The 13,423-nt window shown below is 41.0% G+C and overlaps 1 protein-coding gene across 2 annotated transcripts in view; it reads right to left on the bottom strand.

The window, feature by feature from the left end:
* The window catches only part of nfatc3a (nuclear factor of activated T cells 3a), a 151,867-nt gene that overhangs the window by 114,851 nt on the left and 23,593 nt on the right, over nucleotides 1-13,423 (bottom strand). For both annotated transcript variants that reach the window (XM_048605614.1, XM_048605615.1), the window contains one exon: nucleotides 9,348-9,510. In XM_048605614.1, coding sequence (XP_048461571.1) covers nucleotides 9,348-9,510 — 163 coding nt within the window. The remainder of the gene's footprint in view (nucleotides 1-9,347; nucleotides 9,511-13,423) is intronic.

The following is a 13,423-nucleotide window of genomic DNA, read 5'->3' as shown; positions in this document are numbered from 1 at the left end:
ACATTCAAATTATTTATATAAATGACAAAACGCAGTGTACCCAGCACCAATCCTTGTGGCAGACTGCTGGTCACAGGCCTCCAGTCTGAAAGGCAACCCTCCACCACCACCACACTCCGTCTTCTATCTTTGAGCCAGTTCTGTATCCAAATAGCTAGTTCTCCCTGTATTCCGAGAGATCTAACCTTGCTAGCCAGTCTACCACGTGGAACCTTGTCAAATGCCTTACCGAAATCCATATAGATCACATCAACCTCTCTGCCTTCACCAATCCTCTAACTTCTTCAAAAAATTCAAATTAGTGAGACGCAATGTCCCACGCGCAAAACCATGCTGACTATCCCTAATCAGTCCTTGCCTTTCCAAATATATGTAAATCCTGTTCCTCAGGTTTCCGTCCAACAACTTGCCCAACACCAATGTCAGTCTCAGAGATAACAAGGTGTAGAGCTGGATGAACACAGCAGGCCAAGTAGCATCAGAGGAGCAGGAAGGCTGACGTTTCGGGCCTAGTCAGTCTCACCGGTCTATAGTTCCCTGGCTTTTGCTTACCATCTTTCTTAGATAGTGGCACCACATTAGCCAACCTCCAGTCTTCCGGCACCTCACCTGTGGCTATCGATGATACAAGTATCTCAGCAAGGGCCATGCAATCTCTTCCCTCACTTCCCACATAGTTCCAGGGTACACCTGATCAGATCCGAGGGGTTTATCCACCTTTATGTGTTTTAAGACATTCAGCACCTCCTCCTCTGTAATATGGATATTTTCAAGATGTTGCTATTTATTTCCCCATGTCCATTGCTGTAAGAACAGTGTACCAATGTGCAAAGGTAAGCAGGGGAAAAGAATTTAAAACAAAAGCACATAGTTAATTCCAAACAACTACATGTGGTAGGGTAAAATAAAAGTCTATTTGGAAATTCTTCAAGAAGGATAACATTGACAAAATGGCTTAAATACACCAACGCTCCAGAGTCTGATTTCAGGATATAACAAGGTGCACAATAACGAGAAATGCAGAGGCTGCATAGATGACCACAACTTCACATTAAATCTCTGAAAACGGCAAACTTTAAAAAAAAAATTTTTTCTTAAATAGATAGTCATGCCTCAGTATCCACGAGGGTTCCATTCCATTCCACAAATGAAGAAGTGGGGTTAGGGTTGGGGAACTCATTAAAAATAGGTTAAATATTGCGGCTGTGTAACTTTTGCCCGTGGATTTTGATTCTTGTTATCTACTTTTTTGCATGGATAGGCAAATTCGCAATTTGCGATTTCGCGGATACAGAGAATTTACTGTTCTTTTTCCAATCTTTTTTCTGGCAATGTCATACTTCTTCTAGATGACAATGAACAAGCAGTGGCTTGTTCATCATTAGAGAATTCAGATTTTATTGCTCAACCTACTTAGGGCACTTACACACAGCATTTAAATAAGCCACCAAACCCAATTTCGTACGATCTAGACATCTGGAAATCCTGTCTTAAACAGCTGCCCAACTGTCTATTTCAGTCACATGTTCCCTAGACAATATAGTATTTACATCACAATTAGGCATTGTCTGTCAATGCTTTTCAGGATTTTCAGTATTTCAGTGTGTATGCCCCCTTCCTCTCAGTGGAAAGCATATCATCTCTATTTGAACCATTTCAGCTCAAAAGAATGTGACAAAAAACAATGACACCAGTTACATAAAGACAATATGGTCCACATTTATCACAGGACAGTAGGTCACTTGAGAATTCAGTTTGAAAATTAACATGCTCACAAGGAGGTCAATAGTACTCATTTGCAATTTAATCTATATTTAATGTTAGAACCCTCACTGATTTTTCATTATTTTTAATTTTATTCTTTTATCTACTATGTTTTGGGGCTGCAAACTAGGAATTATGGGCTAAAGATAACTTTTGGACTTTGGGAAACATCTTGTGGTAAAAGGAAAAGAACTGACAAAACAAGCTTTTGTTTGTTTGCGAGGCCAGACTGGAGATTAATTGCAGGTTGATTTTTGATTAAAAGGGTTCCTACAGTAACCTTAGGAAGAGCATTGTGTTTAAACAGATAGCAGAAGTTGGTTATTAATAAGGTCAGTATCTAGGAATTGATTCCACAAAGTCTGGAAGAGACCCTATATTCAAACAGATGGCCGATGTTGAATGGTAATCAAGGTCTGGGAAAAGCGGGTCAGTCTAGCAGGGCATGGCTATGATTGAAGCTTTTTTTTTAAAGGTATGTTTTCTAGGAGATGAGTTTGGCAGCTGATGACACAGCATAAAGATTTGAAAGCTCCCTGCCTAATCTCCCTCACCAGCTTTTGGAAACCAGGAGAGTAGAAAGCCGAGTTAGAAGTATTACTACCTTTACTTGAGTGAACTAAAAAAGGTGGCCCTGATCGATATTGCCAGAAAAGCAACCAGAGACCATATTTATGCCCAAGAAACAACACATAGTGAGAAGCATTTGATCTGGTCAGTTGCGTATTTTCTTTCATTTATCCCTTGACTGTATTTATTTGTCTGTTTGTCTATTTATCCGTCTTTTGTGTGAATGGATGCTGAGAAAGTATAGACATTAATTAGATTACCTTGTTTAATTTTTTCACTTAAAATTTTTGCATACACATTAAGTTATTAAATCTTTTATTTAAGATACAAAACTGGTGTCTGGAATTAATTATTCACAAAGTTTGGGATTAGTTATTCAAAAGTCTGATTGGGATCCATTAGACTAACTGTTGAGGGTCTCTGAAGACTTTAATTTTATTGTGTTGTGCATACAGAGGTAGAAAAGGCTGATTTGGTTCAGCTGCCTGTCTCCTTGTTGTAACAATAGCAGTCTCCAAAAATTAAAATAAAACCAAACATTGGATAGGTGGCAGATGAGGTTCAATGCAGAGAAGTGTGAGGTGATGCACTTTGGTTGGAAGAACATTGACAGACAATATAGAATCGTAACAACAATTCTAAAAGGGGTGCAGACCCACAGGCACCTGGATATATACACGCACAGATCATTCTAAGTTTCAGAGTGTGTGGAGAGAGCAGCGTGTTCTCGGTTTTATTAATAGGGGCACAGAGTACAAGAGCAGGTAGGTGATGTTGAACTTGTACAATATACTTATTAGACCTTAGCTGGTGTATTGTGCACAGCTGTGAGCATCACATTGTAGGAAAGATGTGAATGCATTGGAGAGAGTGCAGAAGCAATTTACAGAATGGTTCCAGGAATGAGAATCTTCAGTTAGGAGGACTGTTTGAAGTTAGGACTGTTCTCCTTAGAGAGAAGGTTAAGAGAATTTAATAGAGGTCTTCAAAATCATGAGCGAACAGGATGGAGTAGATAGGGAAAAGCTGTTCCTGTTCATAAAACAAAAAAGAACGAGAGGGCACAGACTTAACATGATGTGCAAACAAAACCAGACTGATGTGAGAAAAAGGTGGGTATGGAATGCACTGCTTGAAATGTGGTGAAGGCAAATTCAATTAAGTCATTCAAGAGGCCATTGATGTTTATTTGGATAGAAACGGTGCTTGGAGATTTGGAGGGAAAAGGAAGGAGACTGGCACTAGGCAACAGAACTGGTGCAGGCACCATGGGCTGAATTGCCTCCTTCTGTGCTGCGACGATGTGATTCTGCTTTGGTTTTCTAACAGGTTCCTTCGCATTATGATGTTTATCAAACTGCAAGGGAGTGTCCACAATCAGGCAAACAAACAAAACACAACAAAGATGATGTGAACACAATGAAGGTCAGGACTTTGTGCACAGGATTTTTAAATGGTTGACTACATGTCCAAGACAGTTGATGAGCAGAAAACTTAATAGACCAAACACTGATATAGCTTCCCTATGACACACAATATTCGCCGAAAGCAGAATACACAACAATCACTCAAAGTGGACCAATGAAGAACATCCAGAAGGGAAAACTGCAGAGGAAACCTATAAGCAAGCTTTGTTGTAAGGTCTCATTGAGGCATTTAACTGAGCAGAGGTAGTCATGTTAAGGTTCTGGAGAATCTGCTCAATATGATCTCCTTTTCCGGACAACATGATGAGTAAGGTCAGTTAGGATGGGACAATATTCAAACTCATTAAGACCTACAGGTGTCAAACAGGGTTTTAATTTGGCACTGATACTCTTTAGATCCAGCCCTGACTTTGTAATTAAGCTTGCTGATAAGGGTGGTGTTGTAGTCTGGTGGACTGACCTCTAGATTGCAGAGGCTGAGCATCAGCTCTCAGATACCTCCTCCTATCTCTCCCTGGATCATGACCCAAATGATGGAACATCAGGCCATTGCGTTAACCACTGTCACCAACCTCATTTCATCTCCACTACCATCCCCACCCCCTCCACACAGCTCATTTCTACCTTCTTCCCAAAATTCACAAACAGGACTGACTGGCCAGACCCATCGTCTTTACCTGCTCCTGCCCCACAGAACTCACTTCTTCCTACCTTGATTCAGTCTCATCTCCCTAGGTCCAGTCCCTGCCCACTTACATGCTCGATTCCTCAGACACTTTATGCCAGTTTCAGAATTTCCAGTTTGCAGGCTCCAGCCACCTCCTCTTTACCATGGACATGCAATCCCTTTACATGTCCATCCCCCACCAAGATGATCACAGGGCTCTCCGCTTTTTCCTGGAACAAAGGCCTGAACTGTCTCCATCCACCATCAGCCTCCTCCACTAGCCAAGCACGTCCTCACCCTGAACAACTTTTCTCTAACTCCTCTCATTTTCTTCAGGCCACAGGGGTGGCCACAGGCATGCGCATGGGCCCCAGTTATGCCTGTTTCTTTCTGGGCTACGTGGAACATTCCTTATTCCAGTCATATTCTAGCCCCCACCCACAACTCTTTCTCTGGTATATCGATGCTATCATCAGCACTGCCTCCCTCTCTCATCCAGAACTGGAAAAGTTTATTAATTTCACTTCCAATTTCCACCCCGCTCTCACCTTCACCTGGTCCATCTCTGACTGCTCCCTTCCCTTCCTCAACATCTGTTTCCATTTCTGGGCTACCAATATCCACTATAAACCAGACGTCTCCCACAGTTACCTGGACTATACATCCTCACACCCTGCTTCCTGTATATATTCTATTCTATTTTCCCAGTTCCTCCATTTCTGCTGCAGTTGTTCCAACGATGCCAACTTCAACGAGAGAGCCTCTGAAATGTTCACCTTCTTCCTCAGCTGAGGATTCCCCAGCACTGTTGTTGTTAGGGCCCTCAGCCAGGTCTGACCCATCTCCCATACTTCAGCCTTCACCTGCTCTCCTTCCCGCAACAGTAATAGAGTCCCCCGTATCCATACCTACCATCCCACCAGCATTCGCATCCAGGGGATCATTAGGTGCCATTTTTGCCACCTGCAGCAAAATGCCACCACCAGACATGCATTCCCCTCTCCTCCGTTATGAGACTTCCGCATCGCCCATTCCCTCCGAGACACCCTAGTCCACTCTTCTTGCACTCCCAACACCTCCCCCACTGCAACAACCCCATGGCACCTTTCCCTGCAACACCTGTCCGTTTACTTCCTCCCTCCTCCGTATCCAAGCATACAAACACAGGCTCCAGGTGAAGCAGCACTTTACCTGCACGTCACACAATCTAATCTATTGCATTCATCACTCACAATGTGGTCTCCTCTACATTGGGGAAACGAAGCGTTGACTGAGTGATCGCTTCGCAGAAGACTTGCATTCTGTTCGCAAAGAAGACCCTGAACTTCCAGTTGCCCACCACTTTAACACACTACCCTGTTTCCTGACCAACATCTGTCTCGGACTTACTGCAGTGTTCCAGCAAAGCTCAACGCAAGCTGGAAGAACAGCACCGTATTTTTGCCTGGGGACCCTGCAGCCTTCCAGACTCAATATCAAGTTCAATAACTTTAGAGATTGAGCTCTCCCATGTCCTAGCCCCAACCCCCACAAACAGGCCTTATAATCATTTGGGTCAAGCGACCCTTCCTCAGAACTGATGGTAGCGAGGAAAATATCGATTTATACGCAGAGGATAGGGTGGGGAGAGGTGCTAAGGGGTAAACAATAGATGCAGATAGAGCCCAAAAAGAGAGAAGAGCAGCTAGACAGACTAAGGAGTGGATAACGATCTGGCTGGGAGGGTGACTATCTGTTAATGGGGACTGTTGGTGGTGTGTCATAGCAGACTATGTGATCACTACCATTAGTTCGAAGGAAGGGTCACTTGACAAAAGTGTTAACTCTGATTTCTCTCCACAAACGCCGCCAGACCTGCTGAGCTTTTCCAGAAACTTCATTTTTGTTTCTTTTTAGCATATTCTCTTTGCTACTGTCAACAGCCTTCAAAATCTTTCATGGGGATACCAACTTACTTTCTAAAATAGAGGGAAAACTGTTCAGCCTGTTTGCCTGAGCTCCAACATAAAAGGTATGCCAAGCTCTCAGGGGTTTGCTCTATGCCAATGATGCCGTACTATCATTTCATACCAAAGAACACCTTCCGCACCAAAGGGATAGGATATTGCTATACAGCTGTCAACCAGCTCTGTCAATGTGACGTTGAAGGTTGTTGGTAGTTTCACATAACAGTAATTCCATGATGTTGCACATCTCTAACCAGCTGCCCAGTGAAGCTTCTGAAAGTAGCTTTCTTTTAACATTGCCAAAAAAGATATACCTCAATGTTACATTAAAGTTCCACACAAAACCTCTTAAATAACTTTGGTGAGCAACTACTTTCAAGTGATCAAACGGTCATTTGTTGTTTTGAAATGAATACTATTAAGTATTGTCATTACTGAAAATATTACTGTATATGTACTAAAGTAGCTGAAGAACTGAGGTTTATTCCAATGAAGAGATATACAGGTTTGGAAGCAAATTATTCACCTGGTTAAGAGATTGCTCTATGACTGGAGACAGAGAAGGGATAATGGCCAAGTACTGCAACTGGGATAATGTAACTAGTGATATCCTAAAGGAATCTGTGTCAGGGCTAAAGTAGTCTCAAATTTTGTTTTCTTCTGTAGAGACACTTAACATTTTTGATGTGATCATGGAAGGATGATAATCTAAAGGTACCAACTTGTATGTGGCTGGGGTTGAAACTTTCAGATTACTACTTGGTCAGGCATCTTAGAAAACATTGGTTATGGCCTCAAATGTTCATGCTATTTATTAACTACCTAAGATGATGGGGGAAAAGTGCCAAGATCACAGAAGTAGGCAGCACTGGAAACAAATAAATAGTAGTATTAACAATTAAATGGATGGGCAAATCAATGGCAAAATGGATTTGAATAAACACAAGGGTTTTTTGCCTAAAATGGATACATTTTAATACTTTCCAAAAGTAATGGAAGTCTAAAATGTCATCGGGGTCCAAACTAAAAGAAACATCCAAAGCCTAGTGGAATGCTGGCCTTCATATCTATAGGGTTAGAATAAAAGGCGTTAGGAGTCCTGCTTCATTCACACAAAGCCCAGGTTACATGAAACCTTAAGGCGGGTGATAGTTCCAGACACCACATCTTAAGGATATTACTCTGTGAGGGAATGCAGCATAAATTTACTACAATAAAATTTGGATTCCAAAGGTTAAATTGAAAAGAGAGATGATATAAACTAGAAATGTATTTACTGGAATATAGAACTTTAACTGAATATGATCTCTTTTTAAAGTTATGAAGAACAGATGCAGAAGATAACGCGAGAACCCATTCCCACCAGTTGAGGAGTTTAGGTTTAGACTGCATGGTGATGGCAGGAAACACTTCCTCACACAGGTTCCAGGAAATAACCATCTCCAACAAGAGATATTCTAACCAGCTTCTGGGCAGCAATATGGATTTGTGGTTAGTACTGCTGCCTCACAGCGCCAGGGACCTGGGTTCGATCCTACTCTCAAGTAACTGTCTGTGTGGAGCTTGCATATTCTCATGTCTGTGCGGGTTTCCTCTAGGAGCTTCGGTTTCCTCCCACAGTCCAAAGATGTGCAGGTTGGGTGGAATGGCCATGCTAAATTGCCCATAGTGTCCAGGGATGTTTAGGCTAGGTGAATTAACCATGGGAAATGCAGGGTTACAGGGATAGGGTAGCAGGGTGGGTATGGGTGGGACGCTTTTTGGAGGGTTGGTGTGAACTCGATGGGTCAAATGGCCTGCCTCCACAAGGAAGGGATGCTATGATTTTCTTTACAGTTAACAATATTATCATCACTAAATCCTCCAGCATCAACACTTAGGGTTTATAATCGACCAGCAACTTACCTGACCAGCCACATTAGTAACATGACTATGTTAAAGCAGATCAAAATTGAGATTATTGCAGCCAAAAGTCTTTTGATACTCCAAACTTATTCAACATTTAAAAGGCACAAGTGAATTACTCTCCACTTACCTGGATGAATGCAGCTTCAACAACACACAAGGAAGAACACCATCCAAGACTAAGCAACTTGCTCGAGTAGCACTGCACCCACCACCAATATTCACTCCCTCCATCACTGGCACATAGCACATGTACTATTTACATGATGCACTGCAGTGACATGTGAAGGTTTCCAAACATGCCACTTCAATAACCCAGAAGAACAAGGACAGCAGCTGAATGTAAACAACCAAAGCTCCCTTATAAGACACACACTCTCCTAGTTTGGATCTACATGCCTGTTCCTTCATTTCAATGGAACAGAACTCTGGAACATCATTCCCAACAGCAATTTTTATGCATACCTAAAACTAGTTGGACTGCATCAGTTCAAGAAGGCAGTTCAGCACCAGCTTCTGATAGTAAACTTCTGAACCCAAGCAGTCCAAACACAAATATCCATAATAAAAATGATGCTGTAAAATTAAGATGGAGAGAATAAAAACAGGAAATAATGAAAATTTTACGTCAACTTTCTTGTTGTCCATAAGCCTAATCAAGTGATAGTAAGTTAATGTTTGACAAGGCATGAGAAACTAGTTACACACATAATTGAGAATTAAAGCACTATTAAAATAAAATTCAATACAAAATTTTACAAAACTGAAAGAGTTGCCAGCTGTACACCAAATTTCACAATAATGACAGCATTTCAATTTTAAAATCGGCATGCGTTCAAATTATTTTTCCTTTTGTAAGGTAAATTGGTTTACATAATAAATCTCATCACTGGATCAAAATTCTGTGACTCACCCACCTACCAGCATTCTGGGTGCACTATGCCAATCAGAAAGCAATAATTAAGGGGCAGCTGATCCCAACATTCAAGTGCAACAAATGCTGATGTTCTCACCAAATCTCATGGACACAAATAGTGTTGTCAGAAATTGAACAAACAAAGTACTTACCTTAACAACTGGGTGTCCTCCAGAAGATGCCTTCACAGCTCCTCGACTCCCCTCTGTCTCATAGTGAGCTCTGTGATGGGTCTTCGGCTGGACTTCTATTTTTAGTTCATATTGTAGATACTGACTTGGCAAAGGCCAGTCCAAAGAAGGCAACGACGATGTGCTAAAAGACAAAATTTACATATGCTTTAGGTGGACTGTGTGATATATTATTACACATATCTGAAATCACCTATCACACAGACATTTCAAATTATGTTTTACATAGGGTGTTAGAAGTTTCCCTTCAATACATTTCCTGTCAACATTTGCAACAATGATTGGCTGTACCAGTTCTGTAGGCAGAGCACTACAGACCTTTCGTACTTGGGCAATGCCACTTTGTGATTAGCCAAAAACAGAAAGCATTCAGAGTGTAAATTGTCACATCAGTTAATTCCTGTCAGAAGAGACAGTGCTGAAGCTGGAAGGCTTTGTTGAATGACGCTAGCAAAATTCTCATTTGTACACTTATCTTTCTATTTAAAAGAAAATGACTAAGACAAATAGAATATTTTCACACAAGCTACTGATGGACAATTTAGAAAAGGCACATTTTAATTATGTTTTTAACAAGAAATACAAGACACTTGTGCAATATTATGGAATGTAAACATGCTGATTCAATTTCAATTCTCATTCTACAGAGATCTGATTCCAACCTGATGCATGATGGTTCAATTAAAAATTAAACCTTTCCAAGGATATGTAGGAGAAAAAGAGACCTTCATAGGCTTGTCCATGGCATTTTTAAAAACTAGCTGGTAAAAGGTCAAGAGCCACCTCCATCAAACCTGCATAACTTTCCACACCTTGATGATGGTAGCAGTCTTCAATCAACTCAACAATACCTGGAACTCCATCCTTAAATCATGATTTCTGCTCATCTGCTCTCCTTTATAGCCCTTCTTAGAAAAGCATCTTTTTGACCTAGCTTTCAGCACCATTTCAAATGTCTTTCCCATTATAGGGATGGGAGTGTACACAGTATAGGTTGCTATTTGAAGCTGGTAATTATTTATGATTCTTCAAGCACTACAGAACTTAGACTTTTAATGAAGTACTCTTAATTCTGAATCACAGGATACAGGTGTAAACCCAACTCCATATCAATGCAGTACTGAATAAGTGCCTCATTGTGGGATATTTCTTTCAGCAAGATACTAAACTAAGGTTTGTCTGTTTATATATATGTAAAGTGAGAGAAGCAAAATCAGCCTCTTAGGGTATATAAAATCCAAGGGCACTGCAGGGCACAATGCAAACTCAAATATATGAATAAACAAAAGCATATCTTAATACCTTCAACTGACACAAGTACTGCTAATGAACTGCAATCTCGATGGCTGACAATACCTAAAATGTGCACTCGACAATCTTCACACCTCCAATAGTTTTTGAGAGTAGTCAGTCATACATTTCACTTTAGGTTTAATTCTGGACACTTTTGCTCAGAATACAGTCAACTCAGATCGTGCTCCAGAATGTGAGTGAACAAAAAAAAAAATCAACACTCTAATGTAGTACTGAAGTGGTACTATCTTTTGGTTGACATATCAAACTAGGGTTCCATCTGCCCTTTCAGACAGACATAAAAAGATCCTTTGGTGCAATTTTACAAGAGGTCAAGGTTGTCTATATCATGTCCTGGCCGGTGTTAATTTCTTGATCATCAAAAGCAGAACAGGTTATCTGGACGTTATCAATTACAGTTTGTGGGAGCATGCCAAGCATAAGTTGGCTGCCATTCTTCTACATTGTAAAAGAACGATTACATTTTGAAGTACTTAATTGGACGGTGACAGCTTTAAGGTATCCAGTAGTCATTAAAGATACAATATAAACACAAGGTTTTCTTTGAAATACCTTTTTCTCAAAGAACCTGTAAATGGAGCAGGTGCCAAGTCTCCCAATTTTGAGTCTTTAATAACAATATCTCTACCACTACCAGGTCAGGCTGGCAGATTAACTAAAAGGAGGCCATTAAAATGTTATAAATAGTCCATCAAAATAGGATGTTTTTCTATTATTCTGGTAATTAAACATACAATGGGTTTTGTCCCCGGGCGATACACCATTGAAATAACAAATTGCTGGCAAGCGTTGACTGCAGGTGCCTTCTCTCTTAGGCAGTCCCTTGGGATCGAGGATGACTCGCTTCCACTCAGATTCAATGGGTGCTGAAATAGCTGAAGAGTTCAATGCACAGTCTACAGACTCTGCCACACACAGAGCAGCTGGTGCTTGAAGGTTTGGGTAGATGGGCTGTTTGGATGTTTGCGTGTTCCTTCTGGCATGGCTTTCCTGATGAAGTACCTTAAAGGACTAGTGCACTCCACAATAAGCTTTCCCCCTTTTGGGTCTCTCATGAATCAGCAGACATGTTTGACCTCTTCAGGGATATTTTGAGGACATCCCTGATGTGCTACAGCCTCAACTGCCTGAGTTACTTGTAAAATTCCTTACAGGAAGCTAACTAACGAGTCAGTCTAACAATAGCTCAAAACAGGCCAACTAAAAATCACCACGGTTGCATTATATGAGATAAATAAAGACTTTAACTGATTCAGAAATGAACATTATTTACTAATTTCAAGTAACTTTACAAATACATTGCACGAGCAGTATGAAACTCTGTAAATCTCAAACTTTCTCAGAAACTTATTTGAGACTTCGTTGTTGAAATCAATTCCCTATGTAGCATCTCTTTCAGATCCATGAATGTTGGACTAACACAAATTCTATGCAAGAGGGGTCAAAGTTCCTGAAACTGGATTTATCATGACACATTCATTCAAACACTACGATCATTTACTAAGCTGAATGAACTAACGAAGTTAACAAAGATACTTTCTCCCGACCCTTTGATCCCTTTAACCCCGAGAACAAGATCTAGCTCCTGCTTGAAAACATTCAAAGTTTAGGCCTCAACCATTTCTGTGGCAGAGAATTCCACAGGCTCACCAATTTTTCAGCGAAGAAAGATCCTCTCATCTCAGTTCTAAATGGCCTACACTATATCCTTAGACTGCGGCCCTGGTTCTGAACTCCCTGGTCAACACACACATCATTCCTGTGTTTACAAAGTGTAGTCTTGTCAGAGTTTCATAGGTTTCAACTCAATTCCCCCCTCATTCTTCTGGACTCCAGTGAATATCATCCTAACAAATCCAATGTCATCCGTCAGTCCTGCTTTCCCAGGAATCAATCTGATAAGTCTGTGCTGCACTCCCTCTGGAGCCAGAGCATCCTTCCTCAGATACGGAGGGCAAATCTGCACACAATATTCTAGGTGTGATCTCACCAAATGCCCTGTACAAGTGCAGCAAGACATCCTTGCGCCCTTACTTGAACCTTCTAACTATGAAGGCCAACACACCATTTGCTTCCTTCACGATCTGCTGCACCTGAATGCTTACTTTCAGAGACTAGTGTACAAGGACACTAACTGCACTTCCCCCTTTCCCAATCCATTGCAATTCAGATTAAAATCTGCTTTCCTGTTTTTGCTACCAAAGTGGATAACTTCAAATTTATCACATTCTACTTCATCTGCTATGCATTTGCCCACTCACTCAACTTGTCCAAGTCACACGGAAGCTTCTCTTCATCTTCCTCACAGCTCACACTCCCACCCAGCTTTGTGTTATCTGCAAACTTGAAGATATTACATTTAGTTCCCTTACCTTAATCATTAACATAAGTTGTGAACAGCTGGGGTCCAAACACTGACCCCACTGGTCAATGGCTGCCACTCGAAGACAGACTCATTTATTCCTACTCTTTGCTCCCTGTCTACCATCCACGTCTCGATCCATGCCAGCACACCAACCCTAATCCCACGTGCTTTAATTTTATATGGTATATTATGTAGGACTTTATCAGAAACCTTCTGAAAGTCAAGTAAACCACATGAATTAGCTCCCGTGTCAACTTACTAACCTCATCCTCAAAAAATTTCCAGTAGATTTATCAAGAACGATTTCACTTTTGTAAATCCATGCTGGCTCTGTCTGATTCTGTCACTGTTTTACAAA

The sequence above is a fragment of the Rhincodon typus genome, chromosome 15, assembly GCF_021869965.1.
Source record: "Rhincodon typus isolate 14 chromosome 15, sRhiTyp1.1, whole genome shotgun sequence".
Classification (NCBI taxonomy): domain Eukaryota; kingdom Metazoa; phylum Chordata; class Chondrichthyes; order Orectolobiformes; family Rhincodontidae; genus Rhincodon; species Rhincodon typus.
The sequence above is the reverse complement of the archived record's forward strand: the minus strand, read 5'-3'. Positions and strand labels throughout refer to the sequence as shown.